At 52.6% G+C, this 23,773-nt stretch overlaps 1 protein-coding gene and 2 non-coding genes across 3 annotated transcripts; all 3 read right to left on the bottom strand.

Moving 5' to 3' along the window:
- Positions 1 to 893: 893 nt before the first annotated feature.
- On the bottom strand, positions 894 to 22,908 carry HSPA9 (heat shock protein family A (Hsp70) member 9). Its single transcript, XM_064724602.1, has 17 exons — positions 22,432 to 22,908; positions 20,892 to 20,950; positions 19,293 to 19,380; positions 19,023 to 19,204; positions 18,236 to 18,360; positions 16,524 to 16,597; positions 16,333 to 16,439; positions 15,376 to 15,538; positions 14,666 to 14,758; positions 12,845 to 13,054; positions 10,373 to 10,600; positions 9,515 to 9,619; positions 8,271 to 8,388; positions 5,928 to 6,022; positions 4,311 to 4,403; positions 2,429 to 2,569; positions 894 to 1,667 (listed from the first exon to the last, which is right to left on the bottom strand). The coding sequence occupies exons 1-17, from the start codon at positions 22,882 to 22,884 to the stop codon at positions 1,608 to 1,610; spliced, it is 2,394 nt and encodes a 797-aa protein (XP_064580672.1). The 5' UTR covers positions 22,885 to 22,908; the 3' UTR covers positions 894 to 1,607.
- Positions 8,964 to 9,032, bottom strand: LOC135453907 (small nucleolar RNA SNORD63). The gene has a single exon (XR_010441991.1). It is a non-coding gene; the product is annotated as a small nucleolar RNA SNORD63 (small nucleolar RNA).
- LOC135453906 (small nucleolar RNA SNORD63) lies at positions 10,073 to 10,144 on the bottom strand. Its single transcript, XR_010441990.1, has one exon. It is a non-coding gene; the product is annotated as a small nucleolar RNA SNORD63 (small nucleolar RNA).
- Positions 22,909 to 23,773: the final 865 nt, after the last annotated feature.

The following is a 23,773-nucleotide window of genomic DNA, read 5'->3' as shown; positions in this document are numbered from 1 at the left end:
GGGGCCGGGGCGGGGCCGGCACCGAGCGGGACTGAGGGGACGGGCGGGGCTCTGGCAGGAGCAGCCTGCACCATCAACTCACGGCCAAGCACAGCCACTGGGGTTTTGTGGCACCCGAGAGCTCGCACTGACCCCCCCATCCAAGCCACGGACGGCCACGTTCATCAATGCCCGCAAGAAGAGGCCTCTGGGCTATGGCCCCCCGGTAGTGCCCAGCCCGTCCCGCTGTCCCCTCAGCCAGCGCACAGTGCCCGGCTCTGCCCAGGAGGATTCCAGCCCGGAGAGGGAACGGCCACTGCTGCGCTCTCATCCATGCAGGGGCTGCCCCACTGTAGGAGGCAAGCACGCGGGTCAGACACAACTTCCCTTTAATGAACCCACACTGAGCACATGCGGGGTCACCTCTGTACCCTCTGGTGGAAACTGTCCCGAGTGCCAGAACAAAAACCACCGTTTCCTCCCCCTAACACTTGAGCTGGCAGGACAGAGCAGCTGCAAACGCGGGTTCTGTTCCAGTTCAAGAGACACAGAGTAACAGATGGGGAAAAGGAGACACAGCCACATTTCTGCAGCTCCCTGCAAGGCCGGGCTGCTGGAGGCACAGTGGGCAAGTGCTGCTCCAGGCTGCAGCCTGCTCTCTAAGGCTAAGCCAAGCACAAGGTGCCTGACACTGAAGACCCAGTGCCACTGCAGTCACAGGACCTGGGGCACCTCGTGAGAGCAGCACTGCCACGTTCAGCAGAGCCCAGCCCCAACCTGACACCAGAAACCTCCTTTGTCCCTGTGAATGAAGCACAAGCCCAGAAAGTTACAGCTGCCTGGCTGTTCCCTCTGCAGCTGTCACAGGCAGTTAAGTGCTTGTGTTCTCCATCAAAGGCCAGGAGACCAGGAACTCCATGTTGGACACTTTTCTGCTTTTATTTTAAAAAAATCCAGAATGGATCCAGTAACAGTTTTATTATCAAGGAAATTGTTTTACCATAAGCAGAGAACAGACACAGGATGGAGCAGAAGGCTTAGACAAGCAAAGTATTGAACTTCCACACTGCCTCTTTTGTAAGAAATAATGTTACAGCTGAGTTTGAAGTAGCCCCTTTCCTTCAGAACAAGGGTACCAGCCTAGCTCAGGGCTAAATGGTCTCCAGCAATGTTCCCAGCCTTGCCCCTGCTGCTCCCAGCCCTCACCTGCTCCCAGCTCCTCAGACCCACGAGGAGGAGCCATGCAGGCTGAACTCTCCTCCCCATGCCCGGACAGCTTCCATCTCCACCCTCCAATTTCATGACATGGTTTCCAAGCTTGGATCTCGGATTTACTACACCATTGTGTCAAGTATTAAATGATCAGCCAGTCCCCAGGTGCTCAGGGAACACGCCAGGGCCAAACTCGTAACTTTGTCTGGCATGAATTAACTTTCATCAAGTGACAATTTATCTAGCAGACACATCACTAAATTTATACATTGAAGAATTTTATATATAGAATACTGCAAAAACACAGTAAGTCTGAATTCTGCCCCTTGCTGCTCAGGAAGGTCCCTTCTCTCCCAAGCATCAAGAAAATCGACCTCTTCATCACTCTCTTGTCAAGGCAAGACAGAGACTCCTCCTTATTGCTTCTCCTCCTTCTGATCTCCTGCACTTCCAGACCCCTCTCGCTCCGAGGCCATCTGTGAACAAACAGGTTTATTATACAACAAACTGCTTCTCCTGGCCACTTTGCCCTGGCTGGCTGCTCAGGTCAGCTCCAGCCTGCAGAACCCTCCCTTGAGTGCAACCAGCAATGTCCACAGAGAAGGGAAATCTTCATCTCTGCCTGAGCTCTGAGAGGGACAAAACAATCTTCCCATTATTCCCTTTCCCAGGGGATGTAACAGGCTGACACTGCAGCACTGAAGGTTTGGTTTGACATCAGGGAAGCAGCTGTCCCCACAAAGGACAGCTCAGCACCAAGGTCACCTGGGCACTGTGCCCCTGCCATGCTGGGACTCCTCCCAGCACAGGCAAGCACAGCCTGGCCAGGAGCCAGGGGCTGGGAGGTCCTTCCACTGGGAATGGGGTAGAGAAGAAATCCCAATGGCCTTTACTGTGGCTTTAGGCAGACTGAACTGGAATCGTGTTTTAAAGCTCAGGAGTTACTTTACTCCTTCACTGCACTGAGGGGACAGCCCTCTCCTTACTCTTCTGGATGCTCCTTACTAGGAGCTTCCCCCTTTCCATGGAATGCAGCACAGCTACGGAACACCCAGCCTGAAGCATGGTCAGGATTTCAAGCCTTCAGCTCTCCCTGCCATTCCAGAGCTGCCCCTTCAGCCAGTGCCACTCAGAGGGAGCTGCAGAGGCTCAGCACCACCCCCCACCCAAGGGTTCGGTGTCCTGACTCCCCCCTTCCCCTCTGAAGGCTCTGACTGAGAGCTGCCCAGGCACCTACCTTCTTGTATGCCATTTCAAAGAGTTTCAGGGAAGCCTGCTGCAGGCTGGTTGCTGCCTGCCTGATGTTCTCTCCTGTTTCACTATCTTTACGAGCCAGAAGTTCTCTCATTTTAGCAATTTCTTCCTTTAATTTGTTGCACTGCAAAGACACAAAGGTGAAATGCTGCACTTGGTTCATCATTAATCTCCACCCTGTCATGCCACCACCTGCTGGCCCCCTTTCTGTGCCAGAAGCCACAGAGTGGAGCCTCAAAGTGAGTGTGCAGGGCCTAGGACTGTGCCCAGTTCCCAGTGGGCACCTGTCCACTTCACCAACAGTGTCCCAGCTGGCATTAAAAGGGCCCTGTTTGCTGTCTGGGCAGAGGTACCAAGAACAGAGCTCTGCAGGGCCTGACCACTGGCCAAGGCTGTGCTCTGTGCCTGGCACAGCCATGCCAGGGCAGGGGACAGCAAGCTGGGGCCTCCATGGATATTGAAGCCCTGGTGGGGAGCTGCTCCTGCCCTGCTCAGTCCCTGTGCTGCCCGTGGAGCAGGAGCTCAGAGCAAAGCAGCAGAGGGGGCTCAGCCTGGCCCAGAGCCATCTGCCAGTCCCTGCACAGGCTGGCACTGCCTCCTTCCCTGGCAGGCTGCTGGAGAGGGCTCCTGGGCACGGCTGTGCCAGCAGGGCTCACAGACACGGGCACAGCTCTGCAGCACACCAGGGGACAGGGACACAGAGTGACAGCCACCATCAGCACCAGCCAGCACAGGCTGCTGCCACCTCCCCAGGGAAGGCACAGGAACAGTCCCTGCAGGGAACAGCGATTTAGGCTCCGTGCTCCTGTGAGAGGAAACTCTCACATAATTCCAAACAAAGAGCCAGCTATTATCATGGAATCACAGAATAGTTTGGGTGGGAAAGGACCTTAAAGAACATCTCATTCCATCCCCTGCCATGGTCACTCAACCAAGTTGTTCCAAGCCCCGTCCAACCTGGCCTTGGGCACTGCCAGCAGTGCAGGGGCAGCCCCAGCTGCTCTGGGCACTCTGTGCCACGGCCTCAGCACCCTGCCAGGGAAGGATTCCTTCCCAATATCCCATCCAGCCCTGCCCTCTGGCAGTTTAAAAGCACTGCCCCCTCGTCCTGTTCCCATCTGCTGGCAGAGAAACAGCCTTTCACTGACCAGAGGCTGCTACCAACAAACTGTAACTGTGCTCCCTCAGACACCTCAGAACCCCCAGGAGCCTTTTAATTCTGCTTGCCAGAGCTGTTAAATTGGTAATTGGGTGCACACTTCTAAACTTGACTTTTGAAATTCACAATGCACCGCCTTAGAGTGCTGTGAAAAGCCCTCTTGGATACCAAATACCCATTTAACTTCTGAGAGAGAAAAACTGGAGTGAAGTGGGGGCTGCTTTTTACTGCCCCCAGGTTCCTGGGTGCTGTGCACACACTGCAGGAGAGCACAGCAGCTGTGCCTCTGTCCCTGTGCTAACAAGGGCAGGCACTGTCCTCAACCCCCAGCCTTGGAGCAAACCCCCTGTGAGGAGCCAGCCACAGCACAGCCCTTATCACTGCATGCAAGGCCACAGCTCTGACAGAAACCTCTGAGCAGCTTCCCAGGCTGATGAACCTGCAGAGCCTCAGTGGCACCACCCAGCACTCTGCAATAGGTTATTTGCCAGCACCCAAACCCTGTTCCCCTAAGGATGTCTGTCCATCCCCCCTCAGCCACACTCAGCCCTCCCAAGGAGTGCCACAGGCAGAGGTGCAGGGCTGTGCCACCTTCACCCAGCACAGAAACACGGCCAGAGCCAGCTGGGAGTTGAGTGGGAATGTGAGCAAGGATTCTGCGAGGAATTTCACGTGCTGTAGCACTCCAGGATCAGGAACCACCCACCTCATCTGCTGGCAGCTGATCCTTGAACTCTTCCATCTTGGACTCTGTGTCGTGGATGATGCCCTCGGCCATGTTCACGGCCTCCACGCGTTCCTGGGGGAGAGAGCTCGTCAGGGCTGCTGCCCACACCCCCGGTGACACACGTGGTGACATTGCATGCCCAGACTGCCGAGCCCCACAACAGCTCCCACCCAGGGTCCTTCTCAATGGCACCAGGGCAAGAAGAAATGCAAGCAAACCATCCCTAGGTGCACTGTGGCCTCACAGGGCCCCAAGAGGAGCCTGTGCCAGCCAACCCTTTCACTTAGTGACTCCCCTGAACTACAAGTGACCAATGCACCACCACTGCTGGCACATGGGAAAGGACAAGACACCTCAGGGACAGCACAGCACACTCTGCTCCATGGCAAAGAGCAGAGCTTTTGGAGAACATCCTGAAGCTTCTTCAGCAACAGGGGCACTAGAGACAATTCAAATGTTGGGTGCTTTTACTCATGGTCCCTTATAAAAAAACTCCCATTTATGCATTTCATTATGGTAGCAAAACTAGGAGCAGAAAAGTGTAAGAAGGCAATTTTTGAAAATTACAGTTATACAAGTGATCACCTTGCTCTGTGAGCTCACTGGACAGGGGTGAGTCCCACTTCAGATTACAAAAGAGAGGAACTTATCCAACAATTTAAGAGACCAAGTAAGGCAGCAGAACAATTTTCAGTGCAGCCTCCCCTACCCTCCACAGCGATGATGAGGTTGTTCAAACAGTGGGACTTTCAGAGCAAGGTCTTTGAAGGTTCCCCAGCTAACCTACAAATGCCCATCAGCCACTGCTCTGTGGCTTTGGAGGTTCTGAGGCCAGGCAGTGATGCTTCCGGGGGATTTATTCCATGCTTTCTCCCCTTCAGCCCTCTTCTGATCCCTTCCCCACTGGGGGCAAGATTTACAGCACTGCCTGGACACCTGAGACAGGCTGAAGGACACAAAGTGGATCAACTCCATGTGCCAGTTTCAGCAATCACTAAACACATGCTGGTGCCACATCCCAGAGTCAGCCTGTGCTGTGCCTGCTGAAAAAATCAATGGTCTATATTTAGTTGCATAATTCATTATTACTACCCTCATTAAACCAATTAGTTCCAACCATTAATCTTGTGTGTATTACAGGTTCAGTCCATGGCAAGTGCCAGTCTTTACTCAACAAGGCCAGTGAGGATTTCCATCACCACCTCCTGGCCTCACCAGCACTGCTCACAAGGGCACAGCATTCCAGGTGCCAAATGCACAGCCAAGGGGGACAGTGCAGAGCAGTGATGACAGAAACCCCCACCAGAGCTGCAAAGCTGTTTGCCATGAGCAGCAGGCAGTGGCTTTGCTCACTGCTGCCTCCACATCCCAGCAATTCCTCAGGGAGCAGTAAAGTGCAGTCACACAGGGCAAGGTATCCAACTCAAGACCCAAATGCCTCTGCAAACACCTTCATGAGAGCCAGGGGTACAAAATGAGTGCAGGGCAAGGAGCAGAGGCTTGGCAAGAGCTCGGAGAGCAGAGCCCTGGGCCCCCAGGGGTGGGCAGAGCTCAGAGCAGAGTGCTGAAGGCAGCAGCTCCTCTGCTCCCCGTTACCTTTCTCCGCCTGTCCTCCTCCGCGTACTTCTCTGCGTTCTTCACCATGTTCTCAATCTCATCCTTGCTGAGGCCGCCGGAGGACTGGATAACAACTGCAGCACACAAGAACAGGAATGAAGGATCTGCTCTCCCCTTTGAGGAGAGGATTATTCCCCAGCCTAACAGCAGCAGCCTGGCTCAGAGGCTCTGCGCCCAGGGAGGCCCCATGGGCAGGACACAGACTGAGACTCTTTAGAGAGCCACTGGTGCTGCTGGCAAGGTGAAAGCCTCATCTCCCGGGTCTGCAACTCCCCAGCTCTGCCACACACACCCTGCCTGCTGGTCTGCAAGTCACTCTGGCCAGTCCTCACTTAATCGAGGGTGCAAAGCCCTCACACCAAACGAGCATCCCAAATTAGAACCACAGAACTAAAAATAACAAAAAAATCCAAACTAAAACCACTCAAAACAAATAAACCCTCCAACAAAAACCCAACAAAAAAAAAATCCAAAGAGAAGAAATGGTTTCACTAAAGACTCCTTTCCCTGTTGGGAAACAGCCCAGGCTTGGTGGCAGGGTAAGACAACATTTCCCACCCAGCTCCTAGCATTGCCCTTAATAAGGAATGGAGCACAATTCTATGGGCAGGCTCTTACACATCCCTTCCTTGGTCTTTTCCCTCTATTAGTGTCAAAAAGCACAGCCCAGATTCAGGTTTTACTGTGGGAATTAGTCAAATTTCACTGAAAGAGGACCAATACCCAGAATATCTCAATGCCCATAAAAGTGGAAGCTACAATCACCATTTAAAGGAACTTTCCTAAGGAATTCTTTGTCAATGGTACAGAACCCTGAACAAAGACACACACACAGAGGTGTCCTTTGGATACAGATGTGGGATGAGCAATTGAGCTTTGTAATTAGGACCACATCTACCTACAGGTAGGCAGCTAAAAGTCATTCTGGTTGCCTGTCACCAGGAGCCTTTTACTCAGCAGTAGAAGGCTGCCACATGTGCAAGATCTCCAAGGAAATCCAAGTAACAAGTGTAGGGTGGTTCTGGTGTCAACCTGCTGCCAAAAAGCCAAGCAGTGTGATTAAACCCTCCAGTTGTGCATAGCTAATGCTTCTGCTAACTGGAGCATTTCACTGCTCAAGGGCTCTCTCCAAGAAACAGCTGAAGGGCAGTACAGAGGCCTCCAGTTATAAGGGAGAAGAGAGTTTTATTTTGTATCAGGGGAATCTGTAAATGCTTAGAATTAATCTCCTGAACCCACCACAGAGCTTTTGAAACTGTCAACTGTGACATTAATTACCCCAGTACATGGGGCCCAATGTTTCACTGTACCACAGAGCAGAATACACTGGCAACTTGAATTCCCTGAGCCTCCTGCCAGCTGCAGTCACTTCCAGCTTCAACACAAGAAACGGACAAGGTGGTTACAGGTAAAAGCTGCTGCTTCAAAATATCCCAAAAAATACCTTAATCTCCAGACCTTTATAATGGAATATAACAAACAGGTCTTGGCACAGGGCTGCTCTGCTCAGCTGTACACGACACACCCTGGAGTCAGAGATCCTCCTGATCTGATTCTGCCTTAAAAGCTGGCACCCTCACGCAGCCAGGCTCACAGACAGCAATCCCTGTGTGTTCCCAAAGACACAGCACCCCCAAACAGCCCAAGGACAACTCACCACAGTGCTGCAATACCAGACTCCAACTTCTGTCCCCTCAGAGTAACACAGGGCACACATGACTGCCCCAAACACCCTGGTGACAGAGCACGGCCCACCAACACCAGGGATCCCTCAGAGAGCCACCCTGTGTGCCCCAACACCTGGCACTGGGACACAGCTGATCCATGCAGCAAACCCAGGAAACAGCTGAACTCTGCTCACACGTTGCTGCAATTATTCCAGATGGCAACACCAAGGCAGGACTGTCACACAGGGCAAAACCACTTGGAATGTGGTGAAACCCTGCCAGTGAGGGCTGCCTAGACATTGGCACAGGCAGGTGCCTCATCTCTGCCTAACGTGCAAGGAGAGCATCCCCTGGCAGCAGGTACTGGAGAGGGCAGGGGCTGTGTGCCTACAGAGCTTCACTGCCCTACAACAAACCCACAGCTCAGCTCTCACTTAGCCCTTTGCCACCCTCCTTTCCAGGAGAGACACAGGCTCAGATGACTTCAGCTGCATCTGTGCTGCACTGGCAACAGCCTGAAGAGTGGGGGTGACCCAGGCATGGAGCCCCACGCTCCATCCCCAGCCTGGACTGTGGGACAGCACACTCCATTCCCCTGGGGTCAGTGGCACCCCCAGCACCCCCTGCTCAGTCCATGCCCCGCCCAGACACTCACTCTGCTGCTCCCGCCCGGTGCCCTTGTCCTTGGCTGACACGTGCACGATGCCGTTGGCGTCGATGTCGAAGGTGACCTCGATCTGGGGCACTCCCCGCGGCGCCGGAGGGATCCCCACCTGGGCAGGGACAAGGACAAGGACAAGGGGTGGCCATCAGCTCCCACAGGGACACAGCTCAGGGGACAAGGGCTGGGCACATCACCCTGGGGATCTGACACTGAATGAGCCACTAGCCAACCCTCAGAGCTGAGTCCTCTAAGTACCTGTTGGCACCATGCTGTGCACTGGGATCTGGTTTCTGCCCTGGAAAAGTGCACAGAAACCCCAAGAGAGAACCCCCAGGGTTGGTTCCAAGGTGGGACAGGCTCTGCTTTATTGCTACACAAGCCTGTCCTCCCTAGATGTGGCAGGATGCTCTATTTCCTCAGTTCTGGACATAGATTTCACTGGCCACCCCTGGGGAACCATTTTAAGACAGTGAGAGGCAGCACAGATTCCTTCAAAAGCACAGAAGGGCAAAGTCCTTCCTTTCTGCAGAGTTCTTCCTAGGAAGTTCACACAAACTTGGACAGTTTAACAGTGCCAAACTTTGCCAGCACTGACCAAACCCATTTTGCTGAGGGAGCTGGTTGGGCAGCCCCCCTCTGCTCCCAGCAATCCCAGAACACATCTGTTCCCCAGGGAGCAGGGTGTGGGCTCAGTTCACAAAGTCTCCACACAATTCTTCAGAATGATGTGTTGACAGTTTAACATCATGGCACACACACTGCAATCCCACAAACACACCCTGGAGGACCTCAGCTCACACTGACTCTGCTCCCAGGGTCTCACCAGCCTGAAATGGGGTCCCTGGGGACTGCAGGTATCCTGGAGCTGCTCCAGGTCCCATCTTTGCTACACCAGAGGAGTATTCAGATTATCTCCTGGTACTGCACAGGCTTTTTTATCCCCAGAGAGCCCTTCCTGGTGACCAGGCCCTAAAGCTGCAGCAGCCCCAGTGCTCTATGGGAGTGCTCAGAAACTCTGAGCTCCATCTTCAAACCAGCTGGTCCTCAGCCACAGAAAGGCTGTCCCAGGTCCAGGCTGTGCCTCTAGAGGCTGCTTTGTACTAGAAAGGGGTCAAATGTCTTCTGTAAGATGACTCCCCCTCAACACTGCCTTCAGGGGGCAGCTGAAATGGAGAAGGCTCTGAACATCTCCCAGAAGGTCAGGTCTAAGGTCAGGAGTAGAGAAGCCAACGTACCAAAGTGAACTGGCCAAGCAGTTTGTTGTCACTGGCCATCTCTCTCTCTCCCTGGCACACTTTGATCTCCACTTGTGTTTGCCCATCAGCAGCTGTAGAAAACACCTATGGAAAAGGAACTGGAAGTTACTATACAGCTAATTAGAACACAAACATCTGCAGTTACAAGCTGACTGAGCAAGGAATAAAAGGAAGCTGCTTGGAAGGGAAAATAATGAAATGCTTGTTCCCACGTCCCTCTGACAAAACTCCGTGGCATCAAGGCTAGCAAGAGCCAAGCCAATGTTTTCTTGTCCTGTATGCTCCTGGGGACACAAAAACTGGCCAGCCATGGCAGGAGCAGGTTCCAGGGCAGCCACCACACTCCAGAAAATCCCCCCTGAAGCAGCAGGCTCCAGCCCACACCCCAGGCAGCTCAGGTGTTATCAGAGAGCACACAGCAGCAGGCCCAGACAGAGCCAAGGGAAGGAAGGGATCACACCCAAGGCACCAGGACATTACAATGCAAAGATAACCCCTTCCCAGGCACTCAGCCAAGAAGGGCTCTCCCATGGGCGTGGTGCTCAGTCCCACAAGGGCTCCACACAATCCTTCTTCAGAATGATGTGTTGACAATTGACATCATGGCACACACACAGTAACAACCCTCAGCAGGCCACAAACACCCTGGCATATCTTGTCATCGTTAACTCAATTGCCCTCCCCTCAGAGATACTCAGTGGCTGACATTAAACCTGATTTCTCAGGTTCTCTTGTCAGATGAGGAGGCAAATCCATCTACTGGCATGCTCTGGGTGGCCTTTCCCGAGCTGTGTGACAGCACCAGCAAAGTGCCACCCATCCTGAGTCAACTGTTACCTGGCTCTTCTTGGTGGGGATGGTGGTATTCCTGTTGATGAGCTTTGTGAAGACACCTCCCAGGGTCTCAATGCCCAGGGACAGGGGAGTTACATCCAGCAGCAGCACATCTGTCACATCACCAGCCAACACCCCGCCCTGGATGGCTGCTCCAATGGCCACAGCCTCATCAGGATTGACTGCTTTGCTCGGAGCACGGCCAAACAACTCCTGCACAGTCTGCTGCACCTGAGTGGAGACACAGCACAGCTCATCCACAGGGGAACCCTCACACTGAGCAGCCTTGGCTCAGCTCTGTGTCCTTAAGCTGCAAAGAAAGCCTGAGACAGAGACACTGAGCCTCAGCTCTGTGCCTGCTCCCTCACTGCCCACCCTCCTGCACAGCACTGCATGCCCTCACTGCAGCCCAGGCAGCCCCTTCTGCAGAGGCTCTGGGTGCCAGCTGCAAGGCAGCCCCCTGAGTGCCCTGACACAGCCCAGCCACATCCCCAGGGGATCCTTCCAGGCTTATCTGGGAGTCAAGGACTGCTCCCTGGGAACTGTGCAAGCCAGCACTGAGCAGGACACAACTGCCAAGGACAGTACAGCTGTGGAGGAGCACAGGGAAGGGAAAAAATCCAGCAGTGCAGTTCATGTTGTCTGTGTGCAGTGAAGGGGAAAAAAAAAAGGGAATTGTATAAAGAACAGTATTTTCCAAGTCTTTATCTCATGGGCTGTTTCAGCAGAGATGTGTTTTGTCAACACTCTGAGCTCTGCTGTCAGCTCTGCCCTACTCAGCCCACTCCCCAGGACTGTGCTCACGATCCCAACAGATTTCCTGCTGAAGAATCCACACAGGAATGCACTGAGGGTCTGCCCCAGAACACAGGGAAGGCTGTGGGGCTGGGCCTCCTCTCCCAGTACAGGTGTTGGGCACACCAGCCCAGGTGAGTGGGATGTGCCTGGAAGATTGCTGGAAGCAAACACCCAACTCTGCAGCCAGGAGACACCTGCCCCAAGCAAGCACCCATTACAGAGGAGACTCTATGTGTGAACATGTAATTAAATGCAAGTCTTTCCCTCTGGAGGTTTATTTTACAGAACAAAACAATGCATGTAACCACCCACAGCCCATCTCCCAGAGTACTGGCCATGGGGCAGCTCCAGAGAAGCCACATTCCCTCCTAGCAGGGGGAGGAGAGAACAACAAGGTACTCAAGAGAAGGCCTGGCTGTCTACAACACACTGGCACCAACTGCAGAGGCAGAGCAGCAACTACTGGCACTTGGGAAAGCATTCTGCCAGCCCAAACCTACACACAGCTAGGGGTTAAGAGGGGAAGAAGGGAAAAAAAAAATCAATTGAAGTTCTGTCTTCCACCCTTGAAGGATACATAATGTTTCAGGAAAAGCTTTTGTGTTTGTCATCACTTTATACATAGGTAACCACACCATTTTTCCTTTATCCAGCTGGAACAACAAGGACTTTGGGAACATACAGCAGAGTTACTCCATGTGAGCTTTGGCCAGAACAGGAGCTTCTGTTTATCTTGCTGCTCTGGCTCCCCTGCCTGGGTGACCTTCTGCTTATACCAGTACCACCTCCAGCCACCAGGCTCATTAATGCAGGAAGGAAAAACCCTCCCACCAAACCCCAAATCAACCCCAAGCAGGACCATGTACACACCTAATGTCCTAAAGAGGACCTGCAAATCAAAAAGCAACAAATAGTGCAAGCCTGAGTGATCCCCCTGGAGTGAGATTTTGGTGCTCTCTGCAGGAAAGGCCAGGCTGTACCCCTGGAGGGAGCAGTGAACATCCCTGCTCAGCTCTGGGATGGAGGAGCAGCAGCAGGGCATGGCTGGAACAGGAGCAGTAAATCATCTGCAGACAGCACTTATCTGCACAACTGTGCATGTCAGCACAGCTGGCTTTAAAGCTACCTGCTGAGCTTATCTCCACAGAACTAAGGGCTAAGCTTTAGATAAGGAGTGTCTGCAAGAGCCAGGTAAATGGGCCTGCCAACAGCAGCCTCCAACAGGTACCTCTGATTACACACAACCAGCAGGTACCAGAGGGGCTCTGCTTGTGCAGGTTCTTCATACCTGCAAGTGCTGGAAATCCCTTGCAAGGCACAGACTGCTTACAAGTGGCTGTCACTGAAATGCACCTTTACCACACTGAGTGCACAACAAGAGGAAGTGCCCTGCACTCCTCAGCAATGCTGCTGGTGTCCAGTGCAGCCCAGGCTGTCAGGCTGCAGCTGGACTTTCACCTCCCAGCACGTCCCCTTGGCTCTGCACAGTGCAACTCAGCTCCAGCCCCCAGGGCCCAGCTGGGCTGAGCAAACAGAACAGGAGATCCTGGGCAGTGCCCCCGTGGGACCCTCAGCACTGAGCCTGCCCTGAGCACTCCCAGCTCCTCTGTCCTGATCCCCAAACAGAGGCACAGGGCAGCTGTGCCAGCCCTGCCTGAACGGGCCCTGAGCTCATACCTTTGGCATTCTGGTCATGCCACCGACGAGGATGACTTCCCCAATGTCACTCTTGCTGACTTCAGCATCCTGCATGGCTTTCTGGCAGGGGGCCACCGTCCTCTTGATCAGGTCAGCCACGATGCCCTCGAACTGCGCCCGGCTCAGCTTCATGTTCAAGTGCTTTGGTCCGGAGGCGTCCATGGTCAGGTAGGGCAGGTTGATGTCGGTCTGTGGCACGGAAACAGGCTCAGGAAAAACCAGCAATGGGCTTCACACCAGCTTACAGGTTCTGTTTGGCTGTGCTGAGGTATCTGTGTGGCTGCTCACCCTCCAGCCCAGTTTAAGAGGCAGCAGGCACACTTTTATGTTTGACATTTCAGAAATAAGACAATTATTTTGTTCCGCACCTCACTGTTACAATTGCTAAACCCCAATTTTAAGACTGTGTTACTTCAAGGTCTTTCACTGTTGAGCAAAACAATCTGTCACAGCCAGGAGGTAAGAGCAGAAATACTGGAAGTGACAACCTTAATGCTGTTCCTTCAGCACAACACAGAAGAAAGCCCATCTGCAGAGCTCCTGCAACGATTCTGCCAACTGACTGACACTCCACACCAGGTAAACTCCTTGAAGGTATTTCCCTCCCTCCTGGCTATTCTCTCAATGCCAACAGCTCATGCTCAACAGCCACTCTGCTGCCATTTAACACAAAGTTAATTAGAGCAAGGAACCATAATCCCCATTTTAATAGCTGTTTGTCACATGCTGGATTTATAAAGCAAATCTTATACTGAAATCATCTGATTCAAGTGCTGAGTCATGCTGACCTCAAAAGACACTACAATCCAAAGCAATTAAAACATTAGTGCTTTAAGCTCTAGAGATTAAGTTTATACAAGAATTAAAACCACGCTGCTGACTAGAGGTGTGCACTCACTTTATACACAGCATGGTCAAAAGTATTAGGGGAAAACAGGACCAAAAGCAAGTTGTTTTCACTTCACTGCTAAAGAGTTAAAGAATTCAGTCTTTCCTGGTATGAACAAACTGCATTTGCCAGCTCTTGGGCTCATAAAACAGAGCTTGCTATGTCTCTGGCAGAACTATGCAGCCATTGTGACTGCCCTCAGCTCCTTGCTATGAGCTCCCCACTGGCCAGCAAAAAAGACCACCATCAGATAAAATTCAAGATGCTTATTCAGAAGCTAGAACTTGGCAGACTCCCCATTTCAATTACTATATAATTGACCTTAATTTCACTTAGCCAGGACTATTACACTCCAAACTTTCTGCTTTTCCAGTTCCTTATTCAGTAATGAATTCATAAAAGACACACTTGACTGCATTAATATACAAAGCTGATGGAAAAAAGGAAGGAGGGTGGCTGCTGCCCATTGTGCAGCCAACTTGTCCATAGGCACGTAAGTCAAGGTTCTGTATAAGAATTACTACACAAATTAGCTGTTGCAGTGGAATGAGCAGCACCAAGGGTTTGGAAGTGCTTGCACAGAGCTGTAAGTGGTTCCAGTAACCCAGCAGCACTGGCTAAATTCCCTGATGCCCATCACAGTTCTGAGGTACAGAACAAGTTGGGAAGGTCACGTTCCCTGCAAGATCAGGTGTGGTGCCAGAAAAAGGGCAAACCCCAGCACCCAACAACTCAGCTTCCAGCAGCTCTCTGTGGTCTGAAAGCCCACCCTGCTGACTGACCTCCTGTGCCAGTGATTCCACCGGGTTACAGAGAAGAAAAAACAGTGTCAGAGAGCTCAGTAAACAAAGCCAGTGCAGAACTCCACGTCTCCTAGCATTGTACTGGATGCTCTGGATCCAGGCACGTACCTGCACAGATGATGAAAGCTCACACTTGGCTTTCTCTGATGCTTCTCTCACCCTCTGAAGAGCCATGTTGTCTTTAGTCAGGTCAACTCCCGTCTGAGTGAAAAAACAGGGTTAACAGACTCTCAGCACCTGCCCAGGAGTCACATCCCTGCAGTTCACCACTCAGGGCTCTTGACTGAAGAGCTATTTCTAGAGCAGTGCCATGTGCACTGTGCTGCTCTCTCCCTGCTGCCAGGGGTACTCAGCATTTCCAATCTGCCAGCCCTCTGCTCTGCAAGTGATCATACACTGAATTACAGACTGAACCTTGCAAAGGCTGCTGCAGCACAGAATAGTAAGACAGGACTGAATTGGCAAAGGAGTTGGAATTACCTGGCAGTCTCCTCCCAGCAACCCATTTGCATCTGTCCTGTCACATTCAATTGCACCACAGATGTTTACTTTTAAAAGTAAGCAGACTGTATATAGGACAGTCCTGCTACACCAATGAGAAAGAGGGCAGAAGTTCTGCAATTCTCTGTCTTCCAGGAAAGGAACATTCCACTTCAAGAAAAGAAGTGGAAGCCAGGCTAAAGAGTGTCTAATCCTCTTAAATTCCTGCAGTGCCAGAGGTGACAAGTCCTAAGAATTTAAGAGAATGCTCATTCTTCTAAAGAAGTGAGGTTGAAAAGCAGTGTAATACAGGATTGTACTCTCAAGAGACACCTTACCTCTCTCTTGAACTCTTTCACAATATACTGTAGCAAAGCCTGGTCAAAATCTTCTCCACCCAAGAAAGTGTCACCATTGGTAGACTTCACCTCAAAGACTCCCTTCTGGATTTCCAACACAGAGATATCAAAAGTGCCACCACCCAGGTCATAGACTGCGATGCTGCAGGGAGAGAGGCAGGACAATGTTACTTTCTCAACAAAGGTGAGTGGCTCAGAACTCCCTCTCCTCAAGAGATGACGTGCAGAACACACACTGGTGCTCACACAAGTTCAAAGCTTCTCTAGAGACAGACTGAACCATCCCAAAATGTCCATACCCCCTGAGCACTCAGAGTCCATGTGGGGGTCCCTGGAAATGTGCTGCACAAAGCCTGACCTTGCCCATTTTTTCAGAGGGCAGCTCCTGCCTCTACAAAATAAGGCATCGTCACATTCAGTGACAAGAGCAGGCACACCAGAACTATGATGAATTTTTTTTTCCCCAAAATGTTTCAAATGTAATGAGGCTTTTGCAGCATTATCACTAGCACAGAAACACAGAATGTCTAACAAAAGCCTGCACTTCTGTAACCATCCCTGACAGCAAGAGAGGACTGAATGCAGGCAGGGGAGCTGCAGGCCATGGACAGCTGGCACAGCTCAGCACAGCTCCTGTGCTGCCCATCAGCACCTCTAGTGACAGCCTGTCACCCAGCTGTCCTCAGCCACACCCACTGCTGCCACCGGCAGGTAAGGAAATTAAACTGACACTCAGGTTGGGTAATTAAGTTGTAGCTGCAAATTATGAACTCTCTTTAACAAGGCTGGTTGGCACAGAACAGAGATGACATTACAGAGCTCTCACTAAAAGCTGAGTCCACCTTGGCAGAACTCCAAGCAGTGCTCTAAAACCCAGCAAGCAGAGGAGGCAAATCCCAGCAGGTTTATTTCAGAGGGTTGGTGTTATGCACTCACACTTTGTCTTCAGACTTGTCCAGCCCATAGGCAAGTGCAGCTGCTGTGGGCTCATTGATCACCCTCAGCACGTTCAAGCCAGCGATCTGCCCGGCGTCTTTGGTAGCCTGAGGAGGAAAGGGGACAGTGCTGACTGCTGAGAGAAACTGAATGCAATTCATGAGCCCAAACAATCCCAGCCTGATGAGTACCTGTCTCTGAGAATCGTTGAAGTAAGCAGGGACTGTGATCACGGCGTTCTTTGCTGCATGTCCCAGATAATTCTCTGGAAGAAAAAGGAGACAAAACAGAAGTTATCCTTGTGAGAACACCAAGTTATCACTCACAGAAAGGGTGGGAAAGGGACCTTAAACTCCATCCCACTGCACACCCTGCCAGGGGCAGGGACACCTTCCTCTATCCCAGGCTGCTCTAAGCCCCAGTGTCCAGGGGCAGCCACAGCTGCTCTGGGCACCCCGTGCCAGGGCCTGCCCACCCTCACAGGAGAAACTTCTCTTACTGTCTAACAAACTCACTCTCCTAATTTAAATCTACTGCCCCCGTCCCATCACTACATGCTTTTATAAATACTCTCTCTCCACTAGCACCTAGTTTGAAATTTTTTCTCCCAACCAACAGAAGACAGGCTTGCTGTTTTCTGGGGAAATGCAGAGGGAGCTGTGCAGAATTCCAGTCCTTCCACAAAACAGAATAGCTTGTACACTTCTGGCAGCACAGCAATGCACCTCTGCAATTCCATCAGTGAGTGGATGCCACTGTAATGAATTATCTGAGAGCTTGTCTTTTTATTGCATGAGACTGAAGCTCTACTCCATTTTCCTGCATGCTGTGCACTTAAAAGTTACCCATTTTCATCCCATTTATAGAATCTGCTGTTGCCAACACTTAGCACAAGCAATGTACGTATACCAACTTTATAAATGTTTGAGACAGCAAGTCAGAAAAATGTCTATCACACTCTATTTTAAAGTCTCAAAAAAGGGAAGTCACCAAATGCTAAAAAATACAAATGTACACAATGCAGTGTGGATGCACAGACAAGACTCATGGCTGTGCAGCACTCCAGCACAGAGCTTACACACTGCACTGCTCTCTGCTGCCTGCAAAGGCACTGCTGAAACCAGGCAGCAGCCAGGCCAAAAGACAACACTCCTCCAGGAAGCAGATCCCAGTCAGATCTATCACCTCCAGATGCTCACACACCACATACTTGTATTTTACTACTGGTGGAGCTCTAGCAAGTGCCCAGAACCTAATAGAGAAAATACAATAACTGATGAAGCTTCAGTCCTGTCCTGACACTCACTGGACACAGTGAGTGTGAGGGTGCAGAAGGCACTACTGATTGTTCCCTCTCTGTACTACACTTAAGTTTCCCCAGAAAACGCTTAAGGAATTAAAAAAGAGAGGAATATTTCTTCAGGCCAATAGGCATTTTCTCCTAGTGAAGGCTTAAACTCACCACTGGTTAATTAGCTATTAGGGCCCAACAATGTGGTGCCTTGAACACTCCCTCCTCTCTCCCTACCTGCCACAAACCCAGCAGCTGAGTAGCAACAAAGCCACTTCAAGCCTGGCTGCCCCAGCCTGTGCCCAGCAGCAGCCAGGGAGGCACAGGGAGGGAAATGGAGCTCCCCCTTCTGAGAAAGTGCGAATTCAGAGTCCACTTAATCAGCAACCAATTCTGGTATGAGTATCTTTAAAGTTAAACACTGATATTTTGCCATAGATCCAAGACTGAGGCAGGCACTGATCTTCCTTGAGGCTTCCTAGGAGCCCACCCTGCTTCCTTCCCCCATCTGCAGCCCTGCTCTACAAGGGTTTGGTACCAAGAAAGTGCTGTTTTGGCTGCAGCACTTCCACGTTCAAAGCACAGAGACAGCAAAGAGCAAGCTGTACCAACCTGCAGTCTCCTTCATCTTCATGAGGACAAAGGCACCGATCTGGCTGGGAGAGTAGAGCTTCCCATGAGCCTCCACCCAGGCATCCCCGTTGGAGGCACGGACAATCTTAAACGGGACGTTCTTACTGAAACCAACAAAACTCACACTCAGTTTCTGCAGCAGCACAAACCCCCTACCATCAGTATCAGCACATACAGAACATGGGTAGCTCTAAACAAAGAGCAGTGAACTTGCCAGCACAGCCCCAGATCCACAGTCTCAGAAGTACCAATTACAGATTGCTGCTGCCAACACTTACACAATACAAATAATACACGTATACCAACTTTATAAGTGTTTGAGACAGGTCAGGAAAATATGTATTACACCCTATTTAAGGTCTCAAAGAAAGATAATTAAGTCATCAAATGCACAGACAGCACTCATGCCTATTCAGCAGCCCTGCAGAGAGCTTACACACTGCATTGTTCTCTGCTGCTTTAATCAGACACCTCATTTAATCACAGGCCTGAGGTATGATCACACAGCTTTGATTGCAAGCATCCTCAAGAATTAGAAAAGTCTGCACTGCAAGCACCAGCAAGCCTTTTTTCTGCTTCTCTGGAAGCTTTAATGTGATCAGCAATGAATGCAGCTATACACAGCTGGCCCTCACACAGAAGCACTGCAATCTCAAGAGCAGAGGGCACAACTTCCCCCAGAGCAGGGTGGTGTGTGGCAGCAGAGCAGGTCGTGCTGCCCCCGTGGTGTTTGCTGCCCTGGCAGTGTCCCTGTCCCCTCACTCACATGTCCTTCTTCACCTCGGCGTCGTCGAAGCGGCGGCCGATGAGGCGCTTGGTGGCGTAGAAGGTGTTGTGGGGGTTGGTGACCGCCTGGCGCTTGGCCGGCATCCCCACCAGGCGCTCGCCCTCGGCCGTGAACGCCACCACCGACGGCGTGGTGCGGGCACCCTCCGAGTTCTCCAGCACCTGGGCACAAAGGCAGGAGTGACAGCCACACACTCACCTTGGGGACACGCTGGGGACACCCCACGTGTCACTCTCCTGCTTTACTCACCTTGGCTTGCTTCCCTTCCATAACGGCCACGCAGGAGTTGGTGGTGCCCAGGTCAATCCCAATAACGGCGCCTTTGATCGCTTCTGAGCTGGATGGCACATCAGGGCAGAGAAAAATCACCATTAAAGGAGAAGAATTAATTGCAAAAAAATGTCCAGTTCCAAAGACAGGACAAAGTGATTTTCCACTCAGTGTTGAAGCAAAACCAGGCTGTATCCTAATCCAAGGTGTTCTTTGACTCTTACACCAAAATTCAAGCTTGTGCCTCTGTTCTGAGCCAGATGACTTACAGGTAAACCCTTGCTTGTTAAAATAAGCATATAAAATATTATTATTCCCCAGAATATCTTTACTTCATGTCCATATTTATATCTTCTCAACAACCCTTAAGAGTTTGGTATAAAAAAGTCACAACTAACTTTGTCCCTACAGACAGAAAGTGTTTTGGGTTACTGTTGATCACAGAATCCCAGACTGGTTTGGGTTGGAAGGGACCTTAAAGCCCATCCAGTGCCACCCTCTGCCCTGGCAGGGACATCTCCCACTGTCCCAGGCTGCTCCAAGCCCTGTCCAGCCTGGCCTTGGACACATCCAGAGATCCAGGAGCTGCTCTGGGCAACCCTGGTGTTCAAATTTATTTGAAAACATTCACCTGGAATGGAAAATAAACAAATACAATTTATTTGTGTTACCACTGCTTAGCATCGGGAGAAGAATCCACAGTGATAAATCACTTGGGCCATGCAGGGTGCTCTGGGCCAGAGCCAAAGCAAACCACCTTCCTGATCCTCAGGAGCAACAGGAGAATTTAGTCCTGAAAAATGGGGGTGGCTCTCACACAAGACAAATGTGAACCCCTTCCTCCTCTGTGGGAAGAGTGCATCACTCCCCCTGAAGCTCAGAGAATCCCTGAACCGTAGCTTTGCTTACAGACAAAGGCACAGCCTGGGAGGGAGAAGGCATTCTGCAGCAGAGCAGGACTGTTTATTTCCAGGAATGTCACCTTCTCAGTGCCCAAGCTGCCAGGGGCTCTAACTCCAGTTCCAGTAACAAAGCAGTGAGCTTGGAACATTCAGCTGTAGCAGACAGACCCAGCTTTCCCAACACAAACAGATTTCCCAGCCCATGGCCTGAATCAGCATCAGCCACAAACATCTGAGTAAGTCACACAAGCAACTGCTCCCTTCTCCCACTATCCTGCAACAGGGAAAATGAGTGATTCAAATGCATGTCTGAAATGTTTTATCTGCAGGGAAATGGATCCAGACATCACCCATATTATGTCAGTGTAAAACAATTTGTCCCAACAGTGTTTGGATTACTTTTTGGTTGGTTTTGATCAAACAAATCTCAGCAATCCATGTTTTGTGGGCACTGCTGGTGAGGGGAGCAGCAGGGAACAGCAATTCTCAAAGCTCCCCTGGAGAAAAACAAGATATTAAAAAACAACCTAAGAGAAGTTAAGGGAGGAGGCTCCAGCTTTATTCTGCTGGTTTGGCTCTGTTACCCAATCCCTGGCTCCAATAATCAGTTTTGGTATCAGAAAGAGATAAATATAAACACCAAGAGCCAAACACAACCACCCCAAGGAGCACTTACGCATATTTCCTGCTGGATGCTGCTCTGAGAACATTTTGGCTGAGGCCATTCCAAAATGTCTGTAAAACAGAGACATTCAATGAGAATTTGGTTTAAAACATCAAGAGCTCTTCAAACCAAGGCTTTCAGAGGCAGATAATGTCTGAAGCAACACCTTCCTACTGCAGTCAACCCTCTTCAAACACTCAACTGCAAAGGAATTAATAACCTGAGCAAGACTCAGGCTGACATAAACAGCCCCCCACTCAATTACTGCACTAATCAATCTGCCACAAGCCTAATTTCTATGACCAGAACCGAGGTATTTCCCTCATACAGAATAATCTGTGAGCATGTTACCAGGCAAAATATATCTCAGTAAGTCTACACTGAACCTTCAGCATTCCACGAGCAGCAGCAGATAAACATTAACCCCATTTCTCAGAGATTTTTGTGCCTAGTCAGCAACAAAAGCCCCAGTGCATCCCTTGAGGAACCTGCAGCTGAGATTTTGCTGCACAACTCCAGCTCCGCCCCAGCGTGGCCACCCCTGTGCACATGTAAAGCACATCCTGGAGAGCTGGGGAAGCACTGGCCCTCTTTCTGATTAAGAACGAACGTCTAAGATGATATTTTAATGCGAACGGAACCGAGCCATGACTACTTTGAAGAAATTTAAAGATGTAAGGCCCGGGCACAGTGCATGGGTGGCTCAGGTGTGACAGAGCAGGGCCAGCACAGCGCGGGGGGGATTTGCGGACCCCGCTTGTTCCTAAATCGCCTCAATGTGCCCCGCGCAGCCCGATCCCCGCTGTCACCGGCACACGCACGGTGAGGAACCGAGCGGCCTTACTACAAACCTCCTTAACGCAAAACAGACTCCAACACGTCAAACAGGCTCCTCTACGGCCGCCAGAACCGCATCGCCCCGCAAAAACACGAGATAGCTCTTAATAAAATCTGAGCGCTGAGGAACCGCGGCCCGGGCCCGTCCGCAGGCAGCGCCCTTCGCTGCTCTCCCAGCGCAGCACTGTCCCCCCGGCTGTGTGCTCTGCAGTGCCCGGCCCCTCACGGCCCGCTCTGTCCCCTGACTCTGTGCCCCACAGTGCCCGGCCCCTCAGCCGCTCTGTCCCTGACTCTGTGCCCCACAGTGCCGGCCCCTCACGGCCGCTCTGTCCCCGGCTGTGTGCCCTGCAGTGCCCGGCCCCTCACGGCCCGCTCTGTCCCCCGGCTCTGTGCCCTGCAGTGCCCGGCCCCTCACGGCCCGCTCTGTCCCCCGGCTGTGTGCCCCGCAGTGCCCGGCCCCTCACGGCCCGCTCTGTCCCCCGGCTCTGTGCCCTGCAGTGCCCGGCCCCTCACGGCCCGCTCTGTCCGCCCGGCCCCTCAGGGCCCGCACTTTCTCTCCGACCCCTCCCGGCCCGCGCTCTCCCCCGGCCTCTCTCGGCCCTCGCTTTCCCCAGGCCCATCTCGGCCCGCGCTCTCCCCCCGGCCCCTCCCGGCCTGCTCCGTCCCCCCGGCCCATCTCGGCCCGCGCTCTCCCCCGGCCCCTCACGGCGCTGACCTGCGCGGGGCGCGCGGGCGGCGCGGGCGCGGCGCGCGGCAGCAGCAGGGGCAGGCGGCTCGCGCTCAGCATGGCGGCGGCGGAGGACAGGGCGCGCGGGGCCGCGGCTCTTCTGGAAACCTCCACCCACGTGGGCCGCGGGGGGGCCGAGACGCGCCGCAGGACCCCCGCCGGGGGCTGTCTCCAATAATGCCTGATACCACCGCTCGCTTTCGGCGCGCCGCTCGGACTCCGGCACCGGAGGCGCGGGTGCACGGTGGCTTCCCGGCACGGATACTCAGCTCGGTGCACAGGCTGGCGCGGGCCGAGGCAGGACACAGGCAAAGAAGCGGAGCGGTGCACACCGGCGCGGCTGTGGCAGCCCGGGTCCTGTAGCGGCCGCGCACTCAAGGTCGGACAGGATAAAGCGCACGGCGATTGCAGCGCCCTTGCGTCAGGCCCCGTCCTGCGCATGCGCAGCTCGCGCAGCTCGCCGCATGCGCCGGGGGCCCGGGGCCGTACCGCCCCTTCCCGCGCATGCGTAATTCATCCCCGGCCGCTGAGCGCAGGAATGCCGCGATCCCGAGAGCAGGGACGGAACCTGCTGAGCACAGCCCCTAAACCCTGCAGAGAACAGCTCCTGAACCCTGCAGAGCACAGCCCCTAAACCCTGCAGAGCACAGCCCCTAAACCCTGCAGAGCACAGCCCCTAAACCCTGCAGAACACAGCTCCTGAACCCTGCAGAGAACAGCCCCTAAACCCTGCAAGCCGTGGCCCTACCGCCCCACGAGCACCAGAAATGGCTGTGCCACCAGCTGCAGCTGGAAAAATACCTGTGAGGGATGAAACTGATACTTCCTCAGCCCCAGAGGAGAAACAGAACTTTAAATCAAATCAAGTAGTTCACAATTCCACAGCATTCCCAGCCTGAACCCAAACCCAGCACCGAGGCAGTTCCTGGGAAGACAGCTGCCCTCTCCCAGTCAAATCCAGAACAGCAGGAACACTCCAACAGCGCTTTGGGGCAATCCCAGTTTATTTAACACCCATCCCAGAAGGACTCTCTATGATTCCAGTCACCAGCCCCAGGCCTGGGGGTCTCGGATGAGCCTCTGGAGGGCAGAGAACCTCCATGGCCTCCTGGACACCGCCTGTCCCGGCTGGCTGAAGCATCCTGGGAGCCCTGGGTGGACACTGGGGGCTGCAGGACACCCGTGGCTCTGCCACCTGCTCCTGGTAATGCCTCTGTGGCTCCAGCTGAGCTCTCATTTCTGCTTCCCAGCTTTCCTTAGCCGTGTCAAGAGATGTGGTTATGCCTAGCCTTAAACAGGCATATCAGTTTAAGAGAGGTTCCAAACAAAG

Source organism: Zonotrichia leucophrys, chromosome 13 (genome assembly GCF_028769735.1).
Source record: "Zonotrichia leucophrys gambelii isolate GWCS_2022_RI chromosome 13, RI_Zleu_2.0, whole genome shotgun sequence".
NCBI lineage: Eukaryota > Metazoa > Chordata > Aves > Passeriformes > Passerellidae > Zonotrichia > Zonotrichia leucophrys.
Note: the sequence above shows the minus strand (reverse complement) of the source record. Positions and strands in the feature narration are given on the sequence as shown.

Coding starts and splice junctions, on each gene's coding strand:
- HSPA9 (XM_064724602.1), bottom strand. CDS start 22,884: ATGCGCAGGACGGGGCCTGACGCAAGGGCGCTGCAATCGCCGTGCGCT. Junction 15,539..16,332: donor GACAAGTCTGAAGACAAAGT/GTGAGTGCATAA, acceptor CTCTCCCTGCAG/CATCGCAGTCTATGACCTGG. Junction 9,620..10,372: donor TCCCCACCAAGAAGAGCCAG/GTAACAGTTGAC, acceptor CCTTTTCCATAG/GTGTTTTCTACAGCTGCTGA.